At 33.5% G+C, this 27,217-nt stretch overlaps 1 protein-coding gene across 38 annotated transcripts in view; it reads left to right on the forward strand.

Annotated features, from left to right (window-relative positions):
* Nucleotides 1-27,217, forward strand: part of C27H12orf40 (chromosome 27 C12orf40 homolog) — a 120,186-nt gene that overhangs the window by 42,615 nt on the left and 50,354 nt on the right. For 36 of the 38 annotated variants that reach the window (XR_005380034.1, XR_005380036.1, XR_005380035.1 and 33 more), the window contains 5 exons: nt 207-240; nt 4,236-4,372; nt 17,995-18,521; nt 19,177-19,246; nt 20,318-20,378. Coding sequence is in view for 26 of the 38 variants with exons in the window: in XM_038577289.1 (XP_038433217.1) it covers nt 207-240; nt 4,236-4,372; nt 17,995-18,521; nt 19,177-19,246; nt 20,318-20,378 (829 nt within the window). In the remaining 12 variants the exon portion in view is untranslated. The remainder of the gene's footprint in view (nt 1-206; nt 241-4,235; nt 4,373-17,994; nt 18,522-19,176; nt 19,247-20,317; nt 20,379-27,217) is intronic. The other 2 variants (XM_038577282.1, XM_038577281.1) reach the window with 2 other exon arrangements.

A 27,217-nucleotide genomic window follows, 5' to 3' on the forward strand; every position in this document is an offset into this window, starting at 1 on the left:
CATAGTTTGACTTTCCTTATTCTCAAAATGTTTCTCTAGTAATGATACATTTTTTATAAAATTTGAGAATGAGTTAGAGTTCTATATATTTTCGTGTATTTGTATAGAATAGTATAACAGTTAAATGTATATAAAAAGATAGTCAAAATTTTTGCCAGCTTTTTTTAACCTTAAAATTTTCTCTTCATTTTTATACGTTATTAAAGACAAGGCAGCAAGAAACAACTTGCCCCAGTTCAGGTGAGACTTAAAATTTTTTTAAGTTACTCTAACAGTTGTGGCATGCTACCAAGTGATATAAATTTTTTCAAATATCAGGGAAAATTATTCTTTAAAAGTTTTTTTTACAGTCTTTAAAATTATTTTTGGAATTTTTAATATATAGAACTTAAGAATATTTTAACTGATTGCTTATGAGAAATGCTTTGGAGTTCTGGTAATGTAGATTAGGCCTGTGTGTACATAACATTTGTTACTGATGAGCTGAAAAAGATAATTCATTTGGAAATTCCTGCTTTGGGTTCATGTGATCCTTGAGAAATTCATCCTTCTAGCACAGTGGCCATATGATTTTATATCATATTGTGATTTTCAACATTTACACTGATCCCAAGAGTTTCTTTCAATGTATTGAAAATGATTTTTTTTTAGTGATTTTAATAAATTAGAAAACATATAGATTGTGATTAAACCTTCAAATTTTAAGGTCTGATGCTATGTTATATTTTTAAAAAGATTTATTTTTTTATTTTAGAGAGAGAGAAAGAGAGCAAGTATGTGCAGAGACCTGGGAGGAGTAAGGGTAGGGGAGAGAGAATCTTAAGCAGACTCTGTGCTGAGCATTCTCAGAGATAGAGATCATGACCTGGGCCAAAACCAAGAGTCAGACTGTGCCACCCAGGCATTCCAGGTCCAGTGTTATATTATTAATTATGCTTTCTTTGCTTTGAATTGTCAAAATTAAACTGCATCAGAGAATGACAATGATAATAAAATCTCTTGGAAATCTTTTTACCTGAATTGTGGGTCAGTGAATCTCAGGTTTCTTGTCATTTGGAGATGGCATGAAGCTAGGAGGTTGAGGATACCAGTAGTGAGAGAGGCAGATGGAAAGGAGCTCTTCAATATAATTCTAGTTGATAACCTCTCTTGTCTTCATAAGTCCTGTGAATTATTGATGACTAGCTTTTCCTTGAAACTTTTTCTGCAGTCCATGACCTTTTCCACTCCTATTTTGATTTTCTTCTCTAGTTTATATATTTTACCTGAGCAAATGGTTGTATCTTCTTTTCGTGTTCAGCCCTCAGTATAACAGAATAGAAAATTGCAGTTTCACTTCAACCATCTTTTTCAGCAGAATTATCTCTAATAGAAATACTACAAAACAAAATTTCATTCTCAGAATAGCATCTAGTCCTCAGAAAGTTGTATATGAAAAAAAGTAGAATTAGTAGGTACATTTGAATCACTGGTCTAGCATTTTATATCATTGTATTTTATGATATGCTCTTTTTTTCTCATGGATTTAAAAAATACTAGTTGTGAATCACTATAGATATAGCCAAATTAGGATATCTGTTAAGTATAATAATTCCTCTTTGGTCAAAGTTTGATTGTCTACTGTGTAGAAGATTAGGAATCCAAAAACTGGAATGTTCTTTATTTTTTTTATAATAAAATTATTTTTTATTGATGTTCAATTTACCAACATACAGAATAACACCCAGTGCTCATTCCATCAAGTGCCCCCCTCAGTGCCCGTCACCCATTCACCCCCACCCCCCGCCCTCCTCCCCTTCCACCACCCCTAGTTCGTTTCCCAGAGTTAGGAGTCTTTATGTTCTGTCTCCCTTTCTGATATTTCCCACACATTTCTTCTCCCTTCCCTTATATTCCCTTTCACTATTATTTATATGGAATGTTCTTTAAATGTCTTTTAAATCATCATCCTTTTATAAAATTACTGATAGTGAAATTGAAAATAGTTCAGTGTGTTTATGTTATAGTTAATGATATAATCACAGTAAATAACTAGTTGGTGATGTCATGGTAGGCCCAGTAGGCATGATATGGAAAGGTTCCTGTGAATAGCAGTGCATAATTTCCGTTACATCATGGTAGTCCATTAAAGTATGAGTTGTGGTGGCTTGATTCTTCTTATGATTTGACAGAGGATAACTGGTTATATGCATTTGATAAAACTATACAAATATGTTTATATAGATAGAACTGTGTATGGCTAAAATATTGTTTAGTCATTGTATTCTCTAAAGTTAAAAATCCAAAAACATCCAGATTTTAAAATTCTGAAATCTACCATAGACTATAAAAAATAGTCATTTTATTAGATTATATAGAGTTTAAAAAATAAATTTATGATTATTGTACTAATATATAATGGTAGTGGGGAAAATGGTTATATAATCATGATGTCTTATTAATGGGAATAGTTTTGAATTTCTCCCATTTTAGTATGCATTGGTTTTATGCCATACTTATGTATTTGTCATTTATAAATGATTATAATTTATAATTATAACTATATAAGTTATATATATATATATATAACTATATTGATATAATTCAATATTATTAAGTATTAAAGTATATTTTCTATTTTACAGAGACGATAAAGTATATTCTAGTGATAGATGTTAGCCATATTAATTTAAGGACCCATTAACTTTGGAATGATACAATGAAAGACATTTGTTATTCAGTTTGTATTTTATAAGATCAGAATTTTAATCCTATTAGGTAGTTTATAGGATAGAGAATGTAACTCTGTAATCTCTACTTAAATAATCTCCTATTTTTGACTGCAGGATAGGATAGGATTATCTTTGGAGGGGTAAATAATGTTGTACTTAATACACAGAAGAGAAAATTAAAAAGAGAGGTGAAAGTTCCTGTCCAAGGCATAGTGTCACATTATGAAGTATTAGAGAAGTGTTAATTGCTCATTTGGAGGGATTTCAAGAAAAGTGAAAATTAAAATGAAACTATAAAAGAGAATGAGTTGAAAAAACAGGTTAGAAGAAAAGGTGGGCTGCGGCTCACTGATCCCTAGAGAAGTAGTATTGAGCCAACATATAGTATTTTATATATATATAAAATACAGATAAGTATATATATTATATATATATATTATTGACGTTCGATTTGCCATCATGTAGTATTAACACCCAGTGCTCATCCCATCAAGTGCCCCCCTCGGTGCCTGTCACCCCATCCCCCCACCCACCTCCCCTTCTACTTCGTTCGTTTCCCAGATTTAGGAGTCTTACATGTTTTGTCACCCTCTCAAAATTTTTCCCACTCATTTTCTCTCCTTTCTCCTATAATCCTTTTCACTATATTTTATATTCCCTGCATGAGTGAAACCATATGATTGTCCTTTTCCGATTGACTTACTTCACTCAGCGTATGCTGAGTGTAGTATTCTCTTGTCTTATGATTTCTCACTTCACGGGATGACTTTGTCTCTACACCTCTGTCACTGTTCTCTGTGCCTGATAAGAAGTGTATTACCATACTTTATTTCTAGCTCTCTCTGACTTTAGACTCCCTCCCTTTTTTCTAAGACTTTCAGTATCTCTTTCTGTCTTCCTTTCTTTTTTTCCAACTTTGTGTCATTGATTGTCTTTGGACTTCTCATTTCTGTTTCATGGCTAATAAATAGAATATGCTACAGATATAAATTATTATTACTGGATAGATTAGTGTTGGGCCACTATAATATCTTACGTTTTATGTGGTTCCTTACAAATTAAGAAATGGATTACCTCATCTGTTTTCCACAGGTCTTTCCATAGGTTCCCCATTTTGCACTCAGTGATAATTGATATTTGGAAAGATTAAAAGAGTGTTCTAAAATTACTCAGTAAATGGATAAAACTGAGATAAATACAACTGTTTTTTTTGGGGAAAATTATTTTCTGTCAGAGATCATTTGCTCAAGATCCAGGTTTCCTGGGTATTTATATATATTTATATGTATAAATATATTTTTAAGCTCTGAGGAAATGGTATCAATCATAGTATCAGTTCTGTTACTTTAACAATCATTTAAATACTGATCTTGCTTTCACTGTTAGCATATTTGTTTTGTTTTCAATAAAGACAATTACTTTCTTTTAAGCTAGTAAATTCATTTTTTTTTGCATATAGATATCCACTTAGATGGCATTTTATGGTAAGTAATTTAAATCCATATACCTTTACCATTTTGGCAGGTTCTTTTTTTCTTTTTTCAGCTTAGTAAAGTTAATTATTCTAATTCCTTGGTCTCCAAATTAAATGAAAATCAAGATGTTCTCAGTCCATCATATAAAACAGCACAGTATGGGTCATTATTTGAAAGATTAAACAGGTAAGCAAAGATTTTTGAAGGAAATAAGGAAGCTCCAGCTTTCTTTCTTTGAGTTGTTAATTCAATATTAATGGCAAAAAAATTTTTTAATATAGACAAATCTAAGTAATACTTCTAGAGAAAAATAAAAGTCAAATGTAGCATTTAATTAAAATAATTTTAAGTAATTATTTTCTAATGTGTACATCTGCCTTTCATTAATATATTTAAAAAATATTTTGAAAAAAATATTTTGAGCCAAATTGCTTTGCATTTGTTTTATAATGTCCATGAATAACTATTTCATTTTCTGTATCATAAACATATTAATTTATTTTTCTTACGGTAGTTGATCAGTGCCCCTCTTTTATTTTCTGACTATCTGTATATAAATCCTGGTTCATTGTTTTAAAATCCATTTAACTTGTAAAACCAGTTTGAATCACTCTTAGTAATCATGGTGAGAAACTTGACTCTCTGTAATCCTACCCCAGTCTTCTCATTTTAGTTAATGACACTACTATTTGCTCAGTTGCTTACACCAAAATAAAAGTTGTCCTTGACTGCTTCCTTTCCTTCAACTCCCAATATCTGTTTCATCAACAAAGTTTGACAATTCTGTATTCTAACAAACTTTAAAGTTATCTAGTCACATTTCCACCTCTATAGGTTCCATCCCAGTCTAAGCCACTACTGCCTCTTGCCTGGAGAACTGTAATAACTACCTAACAACAGGTTCTTTTTTTGTTGTTGTTTTCTCTTTATGTCCTGAGTTCAGCTCTATTAATGTATAATCAACATGCAACAAACTGAATTTATCTAAAGTGTGCACATTGAGAAGTTTTGACTGGTGTCAAATACAATGAACATATTTATCATCACTAGTATTTCCTTTGGGCATCTTTGTAATCTCTTCCTCTGGCCACTTCACATCCCTTACTTTCATCTCAAGGCAACTGCTGATCTGCTTTCTGTCACTGTTGATTAGCCTGTATTTTTCTAGAGCTTTATGTAAATGGCATCATATAATTATGTTCTCTCTTTGGTCTAGCTTCTTTCACTCAGCATAAATATTTTGAGATCTACGTTGTGTGTTGTATGTATTGATAGTTCATTTCTTTTTATTGCTGAGCAGTATTCCATTGTATGGAAATAGCACAATTTCTGTTGATACGCATTTGTTTTTTTTCCTGTAGTTTTGATTATTCCAAATAAAGCTGCTATGAAAGTTCGCGGAGAGGTCTTTGGACATATGCTTTCATTTCTCTTGGGTAAATATAAGTGGAATGATTAGGTCATATGATTGGTGTATGTGTAACTTCTAAAGACATTGGTAAAGTGTTTTCCAGAGTGGTTTATATCATTTTACATTCCTGTCACCAATGTGTGAGAGTTCAGTTGCAACACAATCTTGACAGTGTTTGGTACAGTCTATGCTCTAAGATTTAGTCAGTGGTAATAGAGAGTTCCCCCTCTATCTGAAAGTAGAACATTCCTTTTTTTTTTTTTTTAAGATTTTATTTATTTATTTGATATATATATATATATATAGAGAGAGATTCTGAGCTCTCAAGCAGGGAGAACAGCAGAGGGAGGAGAGGGAGTAGCAGGCTCCTGGCTGATCAGGGAGCCTGATGCTTGGCAGGATCTCAGGACACTGGGATGATGATGTGAGCTGAAGGCAGACACTTAACCACCTGAGTCACCCAGGTACCCCTGAAAGTAGAACATTCCTGTTAAACCTTTCACAAGCTGAAATGGTATTGTAAACAAAGAAGCAATTATGATTAATTTAAATGGAAAATTTTCTGAGTCTTCCCAGACCCAAAAAATAATCTCCCTGTGGCTTTTCTGATACTTTAGGACATATCTTGCAAATGGATGCACAAAATAAATTGAGATAAAGCACAGATGCTCACAGAGTTCAGAGCTGCACTAGCTTGATGCCGAGATACTGAATGTAGTTCCTGGAGAAGGAGCTTGCAATGGCCACTCTTGCCACTCAGTGTGATATGCATGCTGCCCCTTCACTGACAGCTATTTCTGCTTTTCACCTTTTTTTTTTTTTTTTTTTGTAAAAGTGAAAATCTTTAGATTTCCTTTGGTTAGCAAAAACAGATACTAATGTATGTCTTTTTATAAAAGGGAAGTGGCATAATGCAAGCTTCTGAAAAGCTGGGATGTCTATACCTCGGTGTGGTTTTAATTTTGCATTTCTCTCATGACTAATGATGTTGGCATCTTTTCATGTGCTTATTAACCATTTGTACATCCTTGGTGAAATGCCTGCCCTTTTATTTTTATAATTTTCTTTTTGAAGTAAGAAATGTTTTGATTTTGATAAAATTCAGTTTATTTGTTTCATTTATGAATCATGCATGTGGTATTAGAGCTAATCTTTGCCTAAACCAGGGTCATGAAGATCTCTAGTTTTCTTCTGTCTTGTAGTTTTATATATTACATTTAAGTCTATTATCCATTTTGAGTTAATTTTCATGTATGAGGTGAGGTGAGAGTCAAAATTCACTATTCTGCATTTGTGGAAATGAAAGAATATTTTTCCCCACTGAATTGCTTTGGCACCTTTGTTGAAAATCAGTTGACAAAAAATGTATTTTTTTTCCATCTGTAATCTCAATTCTATTCTGCTGATAAGTCATTTCTACCTTTATATTAGTGCCATACTGTCTTGAATATTACAGCTTTATTGTAAGTTTTGAAATTTGGAACTGTATTAGTTCTTCAGTTTGTTCTTCTTTTTCCAGAATGTTTTGGTTCTTAGGCCTTTGCATTTACATATAAATTTTAAGATGAGCCTGTCAGTGTCTGGAAAAAAAGAGAAAGTCTACTTGGATTTTGTTAGAGATTGTATCAAATCTTTAGCTCAATTTGGGGAAAATTGCCATTGGGGAAAATTGCCATCTTAACATTAGTGATTCTTCCAATCCATGAGCATGAAATGTTTCTCCGATTATTTTTTTCAAATGTCACAGCAGCTTTCTTCAAAATAGTACCATATCTGAACTACCCCAGATGTCCATTAAGAATAATTATATGTACTCCTGCAACTAATGAAACACTGTATTTCAACTATAACAAAAATAGAATATTATATTCATACAGTGGAATAACCACACGGTAATGAAAAAGAATTAAATGCTGATACATGCAATAGTAAGCAACAGTATGGATGAGTCTCCATGCCAAAAGAAGACCACTGAATAATTCCATTTATATGAAATTCCAAGACAGGCTTGATTAATGTATGCTGACAGCAGTCAGACTGGTGGTTACTGTTGGGAGCTATACACTTGGGGGAGTGTGAGAAAACTTTCTAGTATATTTGAAATGTACCCTCCCCTCAGATTTATTAAGGTATAAATAAATCAAATACAGATACAAATAAATACAAATATATTGTATTTAAGATATTCAACATGATGATTTGATATATGTATACATTGTGAAGTGATTACCGCAGTCAAGCTAACTAGCATATTCATCACCTTATAATTACCTTTGTATGTGTATGTGGTAAGTCTACTTTAGAGATTCTGTATTAACAAATTTCACACTTGTAGTATTCATTATAGTCACTATGTTATATATTAGATCTCTATAACTTATTTGTCTTAAAACTGGAAGTTTGTACTCTTTGACTAGTGTTTCCCCATTTCTGCCATTCCCTAACTTCTGGAGTTCTACTCCTTGCTTCTTAGAATGTGACTTTTTAGATTCCACATATAGGTGAGGTTGTATGGTATTTGTCTTTCTGTATCTGACTTATTTCACTTAGCATAATGGCATCCATAGTCATCCATATTGTCACAAATGGCATGATTTTGTTCCCTTTTTTTATGGCTGAACAATATTTCATTGTATTTAATCTTCTTAAACTTCTCTTAGTATAGTGTATTGTCTTTCAATAAATAAGCCTTGTGCTTCCTTGGCTAAATTTATTCCTAAGTATTTTATTCTTTACATGCTGTTGTGAATGGTATTTATTATTTTCTTAATTTCATTTTTGTGTTGTTCATTGCTAACATTTAGAAATACAGTTTTGTTTTTTTTAAATTGGTCTTGTCTCCTATGACCTTGCTGAACTTCTTGTGAGTTCTACTAGTGGTTCTATGGATTCTTTAGGGATTTTTTTTTTTAACCATACTGGATTATGCTGTCCATAAATAGAGGTGTTTTTACCTCTCTTTTTTTAGTGAGGATGCCTTTTACTTCATTTTCTTGCCAGCTACAGTGACTAGAATCTCTAGCACAGTGTTGAATAGCAATCAGACAGGCAAGAGTGAGCATGCTTGCATTGGTCCTAGTCTTAAAGCATCTAGCCTTTCACTATTATGATGTTAGCAGTAGGTTTTTTGTAGGTGCCCTTTATCATGTTCAGGAAATTTCCTTCTATTCCTAGTTCATTGAAAGTTTTTATCATGGATTTTGTCAGATGTTCTTTTTTGTGTCCCTTGAGATTATCATGTAGTTTTTTCTCTTTATTAATATATCCTATATTTCTTTATTTTCAAATATTAAACCACCTTAGGTTCTTGGGATATAAGCTGCTTGGTCATGGTATATAATTCTTTTCATATATCATGGGATTATTTTTTGTTCTTATTTTGTTGATGAATTTTATGTCTCTATTCATGAAAATTGATTTTTTTTTCTTGTAATGTCTTTGGCTTTGGTGCTCATCTTACAGAATAAATTGGAAAGTATGTCTTTTTCTATTTAATGGAAGAATTTGTGGAGAATAAATATGGTTTTTCTTTAAATGTTTTTGCATCTGGGCTTTTCTTTCTGGGAAGATTTAACTAGTAATTTTTTAAAATATCTGTTCAGATTTTCTAATTTCTTGAGTCAATTGTAGAAATGTATGTTTTTCTAGGAATTTATCCATTTCATCTAAGTTGTGTGATTTGATAACATGAACTTGTTTATAGTATTTCCTTGAAAACTTTATTTTTATTTATTTTTAATTTATTTTTTTCTTAAAAACTTATTAATTTCTGTAGAGTCAGTAATGATTTCTCTTAATTCCAGATCTGTATCTTTGCTCCTTTCTTTCTTGGTCAGGATAGCTAAAGATTTGCTAATTTTATTGATATTTTTAAAGAACTAAGTTTTGGATTTTATCAGTTTTTTCTATTATTTTTGTTTTCCATTTCATTGATTTTTTTTGCCTTAAAGTTCATAATTTCCTTCATAATTTCCTTCTTCTGTCTTGCTTTGAGTTTAGTTTGCCCCCCCCCCCCCTTTTGGTAGATTCTTAAAATGTAACCTTAATTTATTGATTTGATATTTTCTTGTTTAATATGGGCATTTACAACTATAGGTTTCCCTCTAACCAATGCTTAGAGGCCAATGAATACTTGGAGGTTGTGTTTAAACATCTTGAGCCAATAAGGCTTCTCCCTGTATGCAAGACCTCACATTCAGGCAGGGATGAGTAGATACCTGAGGCCCTCTCTTGACTGTGGATAGAGACTTACCCATGTGCAGCCTTTATTAGAGCTCATTATGCCTATTTGTTTCCTGGATCTCTCTATGAAATTTCTGGATTTTTATTTATTTACTTTTTCCTTCAAATATTACAGCCCCAGTTAGCTGCAGTGTTAGTTTCCTGATGGTTTTGCCACCAAGATAATGATTCTTTTTGACGAATTCCTGGGCATGGGGGCTTCCCTGTTTGACTTCTAGACTACTGAGCCTTGGTAGAGCTACCAGCCATGGAGTAGTGATAGAAGGAAGGTAGCTTCCCAAGGCTAAAACTCCACAGCCTCCCACTGTTCCTACTAATGAGGTTTAGTAGTTTTTCTTGAAGTACTGCTTCTCAGTTTATTGAGAAAGGCACCTTTGATGCCTTTGTTACTCTCCAGATTGAAATGATTGTTTTTGCAAGTGTTATCTGCTTCTGTCATTACTTTTGGGGAACAGGATTTATTTGCCAGACTTCCACACATCATTCCACATTGCCCCATGTTAATTAATTTTAAATGTTTAATGAGCCCTGCATTCTGGAGATAAACCCCACTTGATTACAATGTGCTCTCCTTGTTATGCATTCTTGAGTTTGATGTGCCAAAATTTTGTTAGGAATTTTGCGTTAATCTTCATGAGGGATATTATTATCTATGTTTCTTATGATACTGTCCTCTGGTTTTGCTCTTAGCCTAATGTCGATGCCATAGAATGAGTTGGGAAATATTCTCCCCTGTGTAATTTTCTGAAGGAGTTTATGTAAAATTGGTACAATTTCTTTCTTAAATATTTGATAGAGTTCATTAAGCCACTTGGTATGGAATCTTTTCTGGTGGGAAAGTTTGTTTTTTTTTTTTTTTTTACTGTAATTTCCATTTTTTTTTTTTTTTAACTAGGTACAGGGGTAGTCAGATCATTTTTTTTTTTGAGCTTTGATAGTTCATCATATAAGGAATGCATCTATTTTATTGGTGTTGTAGAACTTACTTAAAGTTATTCATAATATTCTTTTATTACATATTTAAAATTTTTAACATCTGTAGTGATGTCTTTTCTCTCATTACTAATATGTGTTTTCTCCCTTGTTTTTCCTGATCATTGTTTTAAATGTAAGTATAACTGGAGGCTTGGCCCGTAGGAGAGAGAAGTGTGAGGGACAGTTGGGCACATACTTAGGCTACTTTAAGGGGGCGAGCCCTATGGGTGTATAAAAGGACACGCCCGGGGGCCACTGCCAGCAACGGAGTTTGGGTGGGAAGAGGAGGAGGAGGAGATCCTTGCAGAAAGACTAAGATGCCCAGTGCCTGGGACACATTAGATGGGAGCTTAGAGCTGCAGACAAGACAGGACTCTGCAGAATGAAGTGCAGAGCATCTGTTGGTCAACAGCATAGCTTGCCAGCCCAGGGAGAGGATTGGGTATAGGACAGGTCTGCTGTGTGGACTGAGCTGATCACCCCCATGGCATCTCTCGGGGTTCTAACCTGGGGTGTGGTGACAGCTGGCACTGTGCAGCCGCAGTGGAGGAGATGGGAAGGACTGTAGCTCCTCATTGCAACATCACTAACTCCTTTCTGTGAGTAAGTAACAGTGTACTGGGTGTACTGGGTCTTTTCGGTATCAGAGCAAACCTACACCTTATAGAAATTTGGGAGAATAAGATAGAAAGTAAGAAAGTGAAATTTGAACATTTTGGTGGCTTTCCTGCCAGGCCCCTACCTTCCTGCTCTCCCTCCATCCATCATGGTTTTTCTTCTTTTTGTTGCGATGTAGCAGTGATCCTACCTTCTGTAACGATACAATATTGTGTAGGTGTTTTCATTCATATCAGGGGACTTCCCCATCACGTTATTACTAATTTCAGTTTGAAATGGCTGTGTCCTCCACAGCGTAGATGGACAGTAGGGCCCGTGGTTGATCACCCATGCCGTTACTAATTTCTCACCATCAGAAATGGAAGAATTTCTTTGTGCATAATGCTTTTCCCCAATGCCAAGTGATTTCCTTAGGATAGATTCTCAGAGGTGGAATTATTGAATTAATATTAACACCTTTGAGCTTCTTGTTACATATTGACAGATTGGTTTCCAGCAATGTTTGTATCCATTGACATTGCCTCCAGCAAGGATGTACATGTCCACTGTACCATTTTGCCAGCTCTGAGTATTATCCTCTGGCTAAATATTTGCTGATCTGACAATGAAACATAGCATTGTGTTTCAGTTTGCATTCCTTTGCTTTCTAGCAAAGTTGAACATCTTTCCATGTTAAGCAGTTGTATTTTCTCTTTTGTGGATTGTCAGTGTCATTTGCTCTTATCTACTGGGGTCTGATAAATTTGTATGAGCTCGTTATATATTAAAGATATTAACCTGTTGTGTGTCAAAAAATTAATGTAATTATAATTAGCCTATAACATTATACTAGTTTCAGGGGTACAATGTAATTAAATATTTGTATACATTGTAAAATGATCACTGTAAATTAGTTACCATCTGTCACCATACAAAGTTACAAAAATTTTTTGTAGTGAGAACTTTTAAGACTTACTCCTAGCAACTTTCAAGTATGTAATACAGTATTATTGATTATATTCAGTAATGGAACTTTTGACTCTATTCAAATATAGAACTTTTTTTTTTTTTGGAACTTTTTTTTTAACCTCTTGACCCACTTCACCCACTCCTCAACTTCCCTCCCCTCTGACAGCCACCAATTTGTTCTTTGTATCCATGAGTTTTGTTTTGTTTTGTTTTGTTTTTTTGGCTTTTTTTTTTTTAAGATTCTACATATAAATAAACTTATATGGTATTTTTCTTTCTCTTTCTGGCTTACTTCACTTAGCACAATACCCTCAAGTTCTATCTATGTTGTCACAAATGCCAAGATCTCATTCTTTTTTATAGTTAGAAGTATTTTGTTACACACACACATACACACACACATACACGCACCTTGCACATCTTTTTTATCCATTCATCATTGATGGATGGTTAGATTGTTCCATATCTTGGCTATTGTAAATAATGCTTTAGTGAACATTGACATACATATATTTTTCTACTCACCCCCGCCCCCCACCGATCATTCTTATTTAGAGACTCACCAATTTTGTTTATCTTCTCCCTAAAGATCAATATTTTAGTTTCACATGTCTATTTTTTATTTCACTGAATTTTATTCTTTATTTCCTCTTGCCTATTCCTTTGAATTTAATTTACTTTCTTTCCATTGTCTTAGGGTAAAAGCTGAGGTCATTGATTTGAAGTCATTTTTCTTTTCTAATATAGGTGTTTTCATGCTATAAATTGTCCATTAGCTGCTCCTTTTGCTGCATCCTATACATTTTGATGTTTTGTTTTAATTTTCATTCAGTTGAAAGTCTTCCTAATTTTTCTTTCAATTTAGTTTTCAATCCACAAGTTATTTAGAAATTTGTTGCTTGGGTCCTAGAAATTCTAAGGCATTCCTGTATCTTTCTAAATAAATACCATTGTGGATAGGAAACATCCTTTGTATGGTTTGAATCCTTTCAAATTTATTGAGACTTGACCATTCTGTGGTCAAGAATATGGTTTACATTTAACGTGACAATTGATATGGTTGGGTTTAAGTCTGTTCTCTTTTTTTTTGTTTGTTCCATATGTTTCTTTTTCCTTTATATCAGCCTTTATTTTGTTTTTTTTTTATTTTTTAAAAGATTTTATTTATTATTAGAGAGAGAGAGAGAGACAGAGGGAGAGAGGCAGAGACACAGGCAGAGGGAGAAGCAGACTCCGTGCAGGGAGCCTGGCGTGGGACTCGATCCCGGGTCTCCAGGATCACGCCCTGGGCTGAAGGCAGCGCTAAACCACTAAGCCATGGGGCTGCCCTCCTCTATATCAGCCTTTATTTTGTTTGTTTGTTTTTTAATGACTAATTTACCCCTTTTGTTGGCTTATTAGTTAAGTTGTTTTGTTTTCCAGTTGTTGCTTTAGTTTATAGTATACATTTTAATTTATCACATGGTATGTTCAAGTTATAGCACTTGACGTATAGTATAACAGTATATTTTTGTTTCTATATTCTGGCCTTTGTGTTGTTATAGTCCTATATTTTATTTATATATGTTATAGATCCAGTAATACATTATTGCTCTTTTCAAAGAGGGTTAAAATGTAAGAAAACATAGTTTTTATATTTAAGCACAAATTTACTATTTCTGGTGGTCTTCATGATTTTGTGTAGATCTAGATTTCCATCAGTGCCATTTTCCTTCAATTCTAAAGATTTTCTTTTAATATTTCTTCTAATATGGGTCTACTACTGATTAATTCATTTGTTTTGTATACTTGTCTTTATTGTATTCTTTTTTACAGATGTCTTTGATTTGTGTTGTTTCCAACTAGAAATATGCTGTCATTTTTATCTTAATATCTGTATATCTAATAGATACTGTTTCTCTGTTTTTTAAAGATTTTTCTATCATGGATTCTCTATCATGGACTTTCTACCATAGATTTTTATCCATTGATTAGGATGTTCATTTTCTTTCCATTTCTTGTGTTTTGGCAGTGTCAAGCTTCTTAAATATGTGGACTTACTGTTTTTATCAAATTTGGAAACAGTTCAGCCATTAATTTTAAAAATACTTGGGATGCCTGGGTGGCTCAGTGGTTGAGCATCTGCTTTTGGCTCAGGGCGTGATCCTGGTCCAGGGATTGAGTCCCATATCGGGCTTTATTTAATTAATTAATTTATTAATTTATTTATGATAGTCACACAGAGAGAGAGAGAGAGAGGCAGAGACACAGGCAGAGGGAGAAGCAGGCTCCATGCACCGGGAGCCCGATGTGGGATTCGATCCCGGGTCTCCAGGATCGCGCCCTGGGCCAAAGGCAGGCGCCAAACCGCTACGCCACCCAGGGATCCCCCATATCGGGCTTCTTGCAGGGAGCTTGCTTCTACCTTTGCCCGTGTCTCTGCCTCTCTCTCTGTGTCTCTCATGAATAAATAAATAAAATCTTAAAAAAATTTTTTTTAAATACTTTTTCTGATTAACTTTTCTTCTCTGACAATTTAAATTACATTAAATTAGTCCACTTGAAGTTGTGTCACACTTTACTGGTGCTTTCAATAATTTTTTTCTCTTTGTTTTATCTTATATAGATTATATTTGCTTTATCTTCAGATTTACTAGTTGTATCTTCTTTGATGTCTCAACTACTCATAAATCTGTTCAGTATATCTTTCATCTCTGTAAATTTTATTTTACTTTTATTTGTATTTTTCATGCATTTACTTCAACATACTCAGTCTTTTTTTTTTTTTAAGATTTTATGTATTTATTCATGACAGACACACAGAGAGGGGCAGAGATAGGCAGAAGGAGAAGCAGGCTCCGTGCCCGGAGCCTGATGTGGGACTTAATCCTGGGACTCCAGAATCATGCCCTGGGCTGAAGGCAGGCTAAACTGCTGAGCCACCCAGGGATTCCTGAAGGTTATGAAATTTATATCTACCTAGTAACCAAACTGATATTTTTCAAGGCAAAAAGTAAGTCATTTTACTTTGTATTTAGAACCTTTCAGTGTTTCTTACTGTTCTTTTAAAAAGTAATGCTCTATTCATATGACTTGAGTATTTCCACCATGGGATATCCAAAGAAAATTAGAACACATTCAAAAAGATATATGCATCCCTATGTTTATTACAGTATTTACAATAGATAAATTATGGAAGCAACCTAAGTGTCCATCCATAGATAACTGAATAAAGAAATATATATATATATATATAATAGAATATTACTCAGCCATAAAAAGAATGAAATCTTGCCATTTGCAGCAACATGAATGGATCTAGATATTATTATGCTAAGTAAAACAAGTCAGTCAGAGAAAGACAAATACCATACAATTTCACTCGTGTGGAATTTAAGAAACAAATGAACAAAGGAAAAAAAGACAAACTCAGACACTTAAATTTAGTGAACAAAACTGGTGGTTACCAGAGGAGAGGAGAGTGGGGGGATGAGTGAAATAGGTGAAGGGGACTAGGAGTACACTTATCATCATGAGCACTGAGTAATGCATATAATTACTGAGTTATTATATTTATACCTGAAATATAACACTGTGTATTAATTATACTTGAATAAAAATATTAAGTTCTATATGATCTGAGCCCTTTTAAGCCTTAGGTTGTAGGTTTTTCTTTACTAATTCTATTCAATCTTTATTCTTTTCTTTTCTTTTCTTTTCTTTTCTTTTCCTTTCTTTTCCTTTCTTTTCCTTTCTTTCTTCTTTCTTTCTTTCTTTCTTTCTTTCTTTCTTTCTTTCTTTCTTTCTTTCTTTCTTTCTTTCTTTCTTTCTTTCCTTCCTTCCTTCCTTCCTTCCTTCCTTCCTTCCTTCCTTCCTTCCTTTCTTTCTTTCTTTCTTTCTTTCTTTCTTTCTTTCTTTCTTCTTTCTTTCTTCTTTAAGATTTTATTTATTTGAGAGAGAAAGCACAAGTAGGGGGGAGGGAGAGGGGGGAAAACTTGACTTGGGGCTTGATCCCAGAACCCTGGGATCATGACCTGAGCTTGAAGGCAGATGCTTAACTGACTGAGCCACCCAGGGGCCCATGATCTTTTTTTTTTTTCCTTTTTTCCTCAGATATGCTGCAAATCTTGGGTTTGTGCTTATTATTCTATTCTATTCTATTCTATTCTATTCTATTCTATTCTATTCTATTCTATTCTATTCTATTCTATTCCATTCCATTCCATTCCATTCCATTCCATTCCATTCCATTCCATTCCATTCCTCTGGAGTATGCTTACTCCTTTCTTCATATTTTTAACCATTCTGTGTCTTTCACTTGTTTATCACTTATCACTTCCTTACAGGGACTTTTCTGACTAGAGTATCTGATAGAGGATTTTGAACAGAAGTTATTATTTCATCATATGATCTTGTAGCATCTATAAAGGTGCTGTAATTATCTTTTAAATTTATTTTTGTATTTCTTTTATCCTTTGCACTTAGTAATGGTTAATTATTTATTGTTTTCCTTAACTAGAATATAAGATATATTATTTCCCTACCACATAGTAGACATACATTAAATATCTGATTAATGTGCATAGGTGTCTTTCTATACATGTATTTTCTTATTTAGAGTACCAAAAATTTCTCTGGTGTTAGTATATATAATTGCATACTATAGGTTATGCCTTTTGGTATAACATAATAGCATTATAAAGCCCAAAACACCAATGAGATCTATGTTGACAAACAGTATAGGGTCGTGATCTGTGAACATTCATGAATAAAACATTTCTCTCTGCTTAATAGCAAATTGAATTATTTTATCTCTATGTCCATAACATGGCATAGTGTTTGGAACACAGCAGGTATACTTGCTTGTTAGTATTTAATAAATAACTTACAAAATAAAGTTGGAAATCAATCAGTTTATATTTCTTTTCTAAATTTCGTTGGTACTTCCAATCTCTGGAACAACCCAACCCCAAGTAAATTTGTTGATAGTCAATGACAACAATTTGGAATATCTTGATTTTTAATTATGTCCTATGATAGCGTAGATTTGGTACAAGTTTAACGTAAACTAAAATTATGATTTCTGCATTAGAAAGGAACTTAAAAAGTTATATAGTCTAACCTTTTCATATAATTTATATCTTGGCTTTTTTGTATCTATATTTTTCTGTCTTGAGAATGTCAGAGTTTTAGGTTGAAAAAAGTCTGTTAAAATATTCTCATGACTATTTGGTTTTATGTTTTAACAGGATAATTTTTCTCTCCACAATCTTTAAATATCTTTTCTCTGGTTAAGTAAAGCAGCAGCTATACACAATATTATCTTGATTATTCATTAGATCTTATTATAGAAGATAAACTATAGGTTGGGTATGTTTTGTTTTGTTAATATAACAGCAAATTGAACCCATACTAATTTTTCATGTTGAAGTACTGACCCAAGTATAGATTATTTTTATACTCACTAAGGCACCAGAAGAGTACATTACACAAATTTTACCCAAAGCAATATTATTTATTTAAATTTAAAAAATTAAAACATAGTTTAGCTACTCAATGTGTTCTCTAAAATTTTGTTTCTAATTGAAAATATTCTATGTTTTTCTTGATAAATATGTTTTTATTTACTCCAAAGTCCAGGCAATTGCAGTTTCCTTACTGGAAGATCTGTTGTAGTTATGGGTGAAGAATGTGGAAGCATGGATGAGCAAAGACAGTCAGACTTCATTACTGAAAAACAGTCAGCACAACATATTTGGGGAGAAAATAGAAGAGAGGCTTCACATTTTCTTGAAGATGTGAACCAGTCAAAAGCCCACCTTATATCGGAGAATTATGACTCTTTTATTAGTGAAAATATCATCAATTTATTAAGCATAGATCAACAGAGGATAAGGAAAACCTTTGACAAGTGTGATTGTGACAGTATGGGAGATGCTTCTGCAATCACAAGTTCTGATAAAAATGATTCAACTGATAGATGCATTAGAAGTATTTTTACAGATCCAGAATTGACTTTTAGTAATTCTACTTTTAATAAAACAAGTTATCCAGAAAAGTATCAGCCAAGTAAGTATCAAAAAGAGTACAACAATAATGAAAGAAATATTCTTAGTACATCTTTTGAAAAGGATTGTTACGTAGCCAGCTCTGAAAAAAAAGGTGAGTATTATACATGGAAAACATAATAATCTATTGAGTTTTTTTGTTGTTGTTTTCTGTGTGTGTGTGTATCTCCATAGATAGATAGAGTAACATTCTGTTAGGTTTTCTTTTTAATGATTGGCGGGGAAAATTAAAGACAGCAGAGCCAGGCAGTAGGTTCCAGAGTGCTTTAATGGGGAGCGCTCCCGGGCGAGTTTCAGTGAAGAGGAGGCCCGAGTCAGGGAAGTTGCACCCAGGAGGGGAAGGGTATGTGTTTTTTATACCTGTGCAAGTTAAGAAAAAAAAAAAATGGGGTGGTTAGAGACATGTGGTTTTATGTGATAAGGTGAGGCAGGGTCCATGTTCTTGTTTTTGGCTGATTCTGGTGTTTTTCTTCTTTTAGGCGGGTCTCGATAGGTCACGAGTTGTTTGTGACTTGATGAGTTTTAGGAACTTATCCGGGGTGACATCTGAGGGAAGGGTGACCCTACCTATTAGCCTTAGGTCATCCATTTTGGAGAGGCCCTACCTCCATCTGCCCAACATATTCTATTACATGACTTTTTAGATCAGTAATTTCCTTCTTTGTGGTTTGTAAGCTTCAAATTAAAAAAAAAAAAACAAATTGTCTCTGCTAAAGTTTTGAATTCAATGCATACTTTTATTTTTAAAGGAAAATTTGAAAGTGATTACCAAGAGAAGATACCACAGAATGAAAGCCAGAAATATCCAGTGAAACATATGTAAGTTTTAGGTAAATCTGGAGAATATAAATCAAGATCTAGTATAGTGCGTGTTGTGGGTTTGAACTGATACAAAGTGAATAGGCATATTGCTCTTTGACGGTGGGCAGACCAGCCTCAAGAAGGCTTCTCAGCTGTCAGAATCTTGGTAGTATCACCCATTTGAGAGTATGTTGCTCATATTTGCTAGTGCAGAAATATCTTATCTGGAATCTTAGTATTAATTAGGTTTGAGAATACTGACTTACATGTTCAAGAAACTTATATGTTCACCAGAATGTCAGTTTATTAATTTATAGTAAGAAATAGAGTAGTCGCATGTATAGGAATGTTTGTTTACTTGCATGGTAAGCATATTTTCTAATCATAGACTCAACTCTCCATGGGAAGGTTGCTTGGTTAGTATAGAATCAGAATAGGAGAGTGATAGAATTCAACTGTAATGGCATAAGCATATTAACATTTTATAGGACAGTTATTACAGGTAGTTAAACAAAACTTCTAGTTTCAGAATAGCCCAAACTTTCTTGGTAATAATTATGATTTAGTCAGATCTTCGTAATTGAAAGTTGTGAACTAGAACATATTTTTTTGAAAGTACTTTCTTATGGAAATATTTAAAATATCTATGTATTAAAAAGTGCTTATAGATGCTATTTTTATGGGATTGGCACAACAAATTAAAATGTAGATTCACAACTTATTTAATATAATCAATAAGTTAGCTACTTTGTTGTCAAATCCCCAAATATTCAGTAACTTGTGAATGAAAAACAGCTTTGGTAGGTCTTGAATTTTAAAATGTACTTTATGAAAGTGATTTAGGACATGGTTCCCAAAATGGCTACAGGTCACTTGGGGTGGAGGGGCGGGTGCTTTTTTAAATTAAAAATACCAGGTTTGATCCACACATAATAAATAAGCTCTTGAAGTTGGAAGTTTATGAATGTTTTTCTAAAAGCTTCCCGTACAATTCTGATCTGAAGCCAACTTTGGGAACCATGATTTAGAACAATAATTTTCAGCAGGAATAAAGTACAGTTTGAAAGCATCTTTATTTATGATCCTTAGGGGTGATATCTCTTTGGAAGAATTGCATTCTAAGCAATCGTGGGACTTTGGATTTGGTGAGGTAATGTACATCTTCCATTTTCTTTCCAGTTAAATGAGTTGTTATTATGTCATAATTTAGTATTGGCAGTTTACTTTGATTTAAAGTTAGCTTTTATCAGAAAAACTTCTTCTGAGATTAATGCTATTTGTTATATTTTTTTACTCTGGGGCAATTATAGCTTAATTTTAGAATAAAATTAATACTCTTTCAGAACCTGTAATAAGCTTTAAGACAAACCAATCTAGATACTTTAAAAATTCTTTCTATGAGTCCTATAAATTTTCATCCAAGATGAAAACATTTAGGTTTCAATGTGCTATGGTTAACATAGTTATGTTTAAGAATACTGAAAGATCTATCAACGCTGGTTATATAAGTTGTAATTGCTGCTCTTAATAAGGGTATGTGATTGTTACAGCAGTCCAGACTTTGTGCTAGGAGCTTTATGTACTCCATTTCTAATCTACAAGAACCTGATTCTGTAAGGTCTTCAATGCAAAAAAGGCTCGAGTTCAGGGAGATTAAATAACTTGTTCAAGGTAATATACTTACACCAGGATTCAGACTTACTATTTTTTAAAATGTTATTATTTTTAAATTTATTTCAGAGAGAGTGAGGGGAGGGGTAGAGGTAGAAGGACAAGCGGACTCCTCACTGAGCAGAAGGCCCCCATTGCAGGACTTGATCCCAAGACCCTGAGATCATGACCTGAGCCAAAATCGATTCTGGCACTCAACTGACTGAGTCACCTAGGCACCCCTTCAGACTCTTATTTGACACTGTATTTTCAACTATACTAATTGGTTTTTTTTATCTTCAAAATGTGCATTGACTGCATATTATGAACTCCTTTAATTAGAATTTATTGAGTATTTCTACACTCAATTTCTACATTTATTATTTCATCAGTACAGTGGTGAAAAAACAAAATTTTCATTCTTCTGAAGCTCATATTCTATTATGCAAGAGACTCAGAAAGGTATAGAGATGAAAGGACATGGAACCTACTTTTAGGAAACTATAGTCTAGTAACTAGACTAAAACAACAAAAAACCTAGTGCATTTAGAACATTGATGCAACTGGGGTTTTTACAAAAGGCAGTTTGAACTTAGTAAAAAGCACTTTAAGTTTTCTTTTAGGGGTTTTATGGTTTTAGTTCCCACACTTAGGTCTTTAATCCATTTTGAGTTCATTTTTATGTATGGTTTAGGACAAGTGGTCCAGTTTTATTTTTTGGCAAGATATTTTCCAAATATCATTTATTGGTATGACTCTTCCCTATTCTATATTCTTAACCCCTTTATTGTAGATTAATTGGCCATATAGATATGGGTTGATTTCTGGGCATTCTACTCTGTTCCATTGATGTATGTGTCTGTTTTTGTGCCAGTACCATACTTTTTGATTACGGTAGCTTTGTAGTATATCTTGAAATCTGAGCTTGTGATATCTTCAGTTTTGTTCTTCTTGGCATTAGCAACATATTTATGGCTATGTTTCCTCAGACAAGGGAAGCAAAAGCAAAAATGAATTAAAATACACCCAAATAAAAGGCTTTTGCACAGCAAAGGAAACCACCAAGAAAGTAAAAGCAGCAACCTACTTAGTAAAAGAGGTATTTACAAATATATTTATGCAATAAGGAGTTAATATCCAAAATACATAAAGAACTGATACAACTTAGCACCAAGAAAGTAAAAAATCTGATTTAAAAATGAGCAGATAACCTGAATAGACATTCTTCCAAAGAAGACAGACAGATAGCCAACAAGCATATGAAAAGATGCTTAGCATCACTAATCATCAGGGAAATGCAAATCAGAACCATACTAGTCAGAATGGCCAGTATCAAAAAGACAAGAAATAACAAGTGCTAGTAAGGATGTGGAGCATTAATTTTAACATTTTATATTGAAAATACACTCCCTAAAAATATTTTTTAATGTGCAGTATGTGCAAAACTTCTGGTTTTCTGCCCTGAAGCCTCAACTGCAAATTTAAAAGTTGCCTATGAGAGTTCCTGCCCTCCAGTTTTAGCTGTTGAAAGATTAACTTGAATTACAGACGTAAAGATTCTTTGATTTACTCAATACTTGGGTTCTACTGGTACCTAAGACTGATTTTTTACTGCTTAGTAGAGAATGCAGTTTCATAAAATACACATCAAACTCATCCAAATAGCTGGTCATTTAGCTGTAGGTTCAGTGTACTTCTACATTCTATCATGTACTGTGAGCAAAATACAGCTGAATTTAATTGGGGTGCTGTTTATAATTTAAGACAAGGACCTCTAAATGACTCCTTTTTGGTATGTTTCTGAAAATATCAGGCACAAACATGTTGGTAGGAATATAAATTGCTGCAACCACTATGGAAAACAGTATGGAAGTTCCTTAAAAAAGTAAAAATAGAAATACTGTATAGTCCGGTAATTCCATTATTGGGTATTTACCTAAAGAAAACAAAAACACTAATCTGAAAAGATACATGCATCCCAATGTTTATTGCATTATATACAATAGCCAAGATACGGAAGCAACCTGAATGTCCTTGTATACATGAATGAATAAGAAATTGTAGTATGTATATACGTGTGTGGATTCACACACACACACACACGCAATAGAATATTACTCAGCCATACAAAAGAATGATATCTTGCCATTTGTGACAACATGGATGAATCTATAGAGTATTATGCTAAGTGAAATCAGAGAAAGACAAATACCATATGATTTCACTTACATGTGGAATGTAAAAAATGAGCAAAAAACCCAGACTTTTGTACCTGTTGGCCATCTGTCTGTCTTCTTTGGGTAAAAGTCTGTTCAGTTTCTCTGCCTATTGTTTAATTAGACTGTTGGTATTTTGCTTTGAGTCATATGAGTTCTTTATGTTTTGGATATAACCTCTTATCAGATAAATGGTTTACAAATATTTAGTCCCATTCTATATGTTGCCTTTTCAAATTGTTGATGGTTTCCTTTCCTGTGCAGAAGTGTTTTAGTTTGATGTAGTCTCACTTATTTAGTTTCACTTTTTAATTGCATTTATTTTTTAGTGTCAAATAAAAAAAAATCATTGTAAAGGAACTTTACCCCCTATGTTTTCTTCTAGCAGCTTTATGGTTTTGATCTTATATTCAAGTCTTTATTCCATTTTGAGTTCATTTTTGTGTATGGTGTAAGATAGAAGTCCACTTTCATTCTTTTGCATGTAGCTATCCAGTTTTCCAAGCACTATTTATTGGAAATACTTCCCTTTCCCTATTGTACATTTTTGGCTCCTCTGTTGTGAGTTAATTGGCCATTGTGTATGTATTTTCTTCTTGGCTTTTTATTATGTTCCATTGGTCTGTGCTTGTTTTCTATGCCAGTACCGTACTGTTTTGATTACTGTAGCTTTCTAATATTGTTTGAAATTAGGAAATGGATGCTTCTTGCTTTGTTCTTCTTTCTCAAGATTGCTTTGGCTATTCAGGGTCTTTTATGGTTCCATACAGACTTTAGGATTATTTGTTTTATTTCTGTGAAAAATATCATTGGAATTTTGATAGGGATTTTTTGGATCTGCTTTGGGTAGTATGGACATTTTAACAAGATAAATTCTTCCAATTCATGAGCACAGATTATCTTTCCATTTATTTGGGTCTTCAGTTTCTTTTTTTTTTTTTTTTTAAGATTTTATTTATTTATTCATGAGAGAGACCGAGAGAGTGAGAGAGGCAGAGACACAGGCAGAGAGAGAAGCAGGCTCCATGCAGGGAGCCCAATTTGGGACTTGATCCCGGGTCTCCAGGATCACACCCTGGGCTGAAGTCGGCATTAAACCACTGAGCCACCCGGGCTGCCTGGGTCTTCAGTTTCTTTCATCAGTATCTTACAGTTTTCTGTGTACATATCTTTTACTCTTTGGTTCAATTTTTTCCTAGATATTTTATCCTTTTTGATGCAGTTATAAATGGGATTGTTTTCTTAATTTCTCTGATCATTATTAGTGTATAGAAATGCAACTGATTTTGTATGTTGATTATGTAATGTGCAACTTTACTGAATTTATTATTTCTAACAGTTTTTTGGTGGAGTATTTAGGGTGTTTTATATAGAGTGTTATCTGCAAAGGAAGATAATTTTAATTGTTCCTTTCTGCTTTTGATGCCTTTTCTTTTTCTTGCCTAATTGCTCTAAGACTTCTAGTATTATGTTGAATAAAAGTAGTGAGAGTAGACATCTTTGTGTTGTTCCTGATCTTAAATGGAAAACTTGCATCATTTTACCCTTGAGTATGATGTTAGCTGTAGGCTTAACATGTATGATTTTTATTCTGTTGATGTATATTCCCTCTATAATCTTTTGTTGTAAATTTTAATCATGATTGGATGTTAAATTTTGTCAGATGCCTTTTTTGCATCTTTTGAGATGATCATAGGATTTTTATCCTTTAGTGTTGAACCATCTTTACAATCCTAGAATAAATCCCACTCGATCATGGTGTATTATCCTTTTAATGTATTGCTAAATATAGTTTGCAAATATTTTCAAAGACTTTTGAATCTATGTTTATTAGAGGATATTGTCCTATAATTCTTTTTTATAGTGTCCTTTTCTGGTTTTTGTATCAGATAATGCTGGCTTTATAAAATGAGTTTGGAAGTGTTTCTTTATCCTCTATTTTTTGGAAGAGTTTGAGAAGGATTGATAGTAATTCTTTTTATTTTTTAATTTTTAATTTTTAATTTTTATTTTAATTTTTATTTTTTTATAGTAATTCTTTTTAAAATGTTTGGTAGTTTGATAGAATTCACCAGGGAAGCCATTGGTTCTGGATTTTTGCATGTTGGGAAGTTTTTGATTACTGATTCAGTCTCTTTACTAGTAATTGGTGTATTCATATTTTTGATTTCTTAATCGGTCTTGATAGGTTGGTTATATGTTCTAATAATTTTATTAACTTCTTCTGGGTCATTTAGTTTGCTGATTTATCATTGTTTTTAGTAGTCTCTTGTGATCTGTTTTTCTTTATAATCAGTTATAACATCTCCTCTTTCATTTCTGATTTTGAGTTCTCTTTCTTTTTTCCCTTTTAAGCATAGCTAACAGTTTGTCAATTTTTTTAATCTTTTCAAACAACCAGCTCTTAGTTTTTCTTTTTTCTTTTTTTTAATAAATTTATTTTTTATTGGTGTTCAATTTACCAAAATACAGAATAACACCCAGTGCTCATCCCATCAAGTGCCCCCCTCAGTGCCTGTCACCCATTCACCCCCACCCCCCGCCCTCCTCCCCTTTCACCACCCCTAGTTCGTTTCCCAGAGTTAGGAGTCTTTATGTTCTGTCTCCCTTTCTGATATTTCCCACACATTTCTTCTCCCTACCCTTATATTCCCTTTCACTATTATTTATATTCCCCAAATGAGTGAGAACATACACTGTCCTTCTCCGATTGACTTACTTCACTCAGCATAATACCCTCCAGTTCCATCCACTTTGAAGCAAATGGTGGGTATTTGTCGTTTCTAATGGCTGAGTAATATTCCATGGTATACATAAACCACATCTTTATCCATTCATCTTTCGATGGACACCGAGGTTCCTTCCACAGTTTGGCTATTGTGGACATTGCTGCTATAAACATCGGGGTGCAGGTGTCCCGGCGTTTCATTGCATCTGAATCTTTGGGGTAAATCCCCAACAGTGCAATTGCTGGGTCGTACGGCAGGTCTATTTTTAACTCTTTGAGGAACCTCCACACAGTTTTCCAGAGTGGCTGCACCATTTCACATTCCCACCAACAGTGTAAGAGGGTTCCCTTTTCTCCGCATCCTCTCCAACATTTGTGGTTTCCAGCCTTGTTAATTTTCCCCATTCTCCCTGGTGTGAGGTGGTATCTCATTGTGGTTTTGATTTGTATTTCCCTGATGGCAAGTGATGCAGAGCATTTTCTCATGTGCATGTTGGCCATGTCTATGTCTTCCTCTGTGAGATTTCTCTTCATGTCTTTTGCCCATTTCCTGATTGGATTGTTTGTTTCTTTGGTGTTGAGTTTAATAAGTTCTTTATAGATCTTGGAAACTAGCCCCAGCTCTTAGTTTAATTAATATTTTCTATTGTCTTTTCAGTTTCTGCTTTATATATTTCCACTCTGAATTTTCTTATTTGCTTTCTTCTAACTGTAGGTTCAGTTTGTTAGTTACTTGAGGTATGAAGTTAGGTTGTTTGAGATCTTTCTTGTTTCTTAATAAGGTGCTTGTCACCACAAACTTCCCATTTAGAACTGTTTTTGTTGCATGTCAGAGTTTTGGTATTTTGTATTTCCATTTTTATTTGTGTCAAGATACTTAAAATATTTTTTAATTTTTTCAGTCATTGGTTTAGGAGCATGTTGTTTAATCTCCATATATTTATGAATTTTCCAGCTTCCTTCTGGTAATTTTTATTTTCATACTATTATGGTTTGAAAACATAGTTTATGTGATTTTAATCTTCTTGAATTTATTATGACTTGTTTTTTTGGCCTAGAATACCATCTGTCATGCTAAATACTCAATATGTGCTTAAGAAGAATGTGTATAGGGCAGCCCTGGTGGCGCAGCGATTTAGCGCCACCTGCAGCCTGGTGTGATCCTGGAGACCCGGGATCGAGTCCCACATCAGGCTTTCTGTATGGAGCCTGCTTCTCCCTCTGCCTGTGTCTCTGCCCCTCTCTCCCTCTGTCTCTATGAATAAATAAAATCTTAAAAGAAAAAAAAAAGAAGAATGTGTATATTAAAAAAAAAGAATGTGTATGCTCTTGCTTTTGGATGAAATGCTCTATATATGTTTAATACATTTGGTTTAAAGTGGCATTTAAGGCCAC

Source organism: Canis lupus, chromosome 27 (genome assembly GCF_011100685.1).
Source record: "Canis lupus familiaris isolate Mischka breed German Shepherd chromosome 27, alternate assembly UU_Cfam_GSD_1.0, whole genome shotgun sequence".
Classification (NCBI taxonomy): Eukaryota; Metazoa; Chordata; class Mammalia; order Carnivora; family Canidae; genus Canis; species Canis lupus.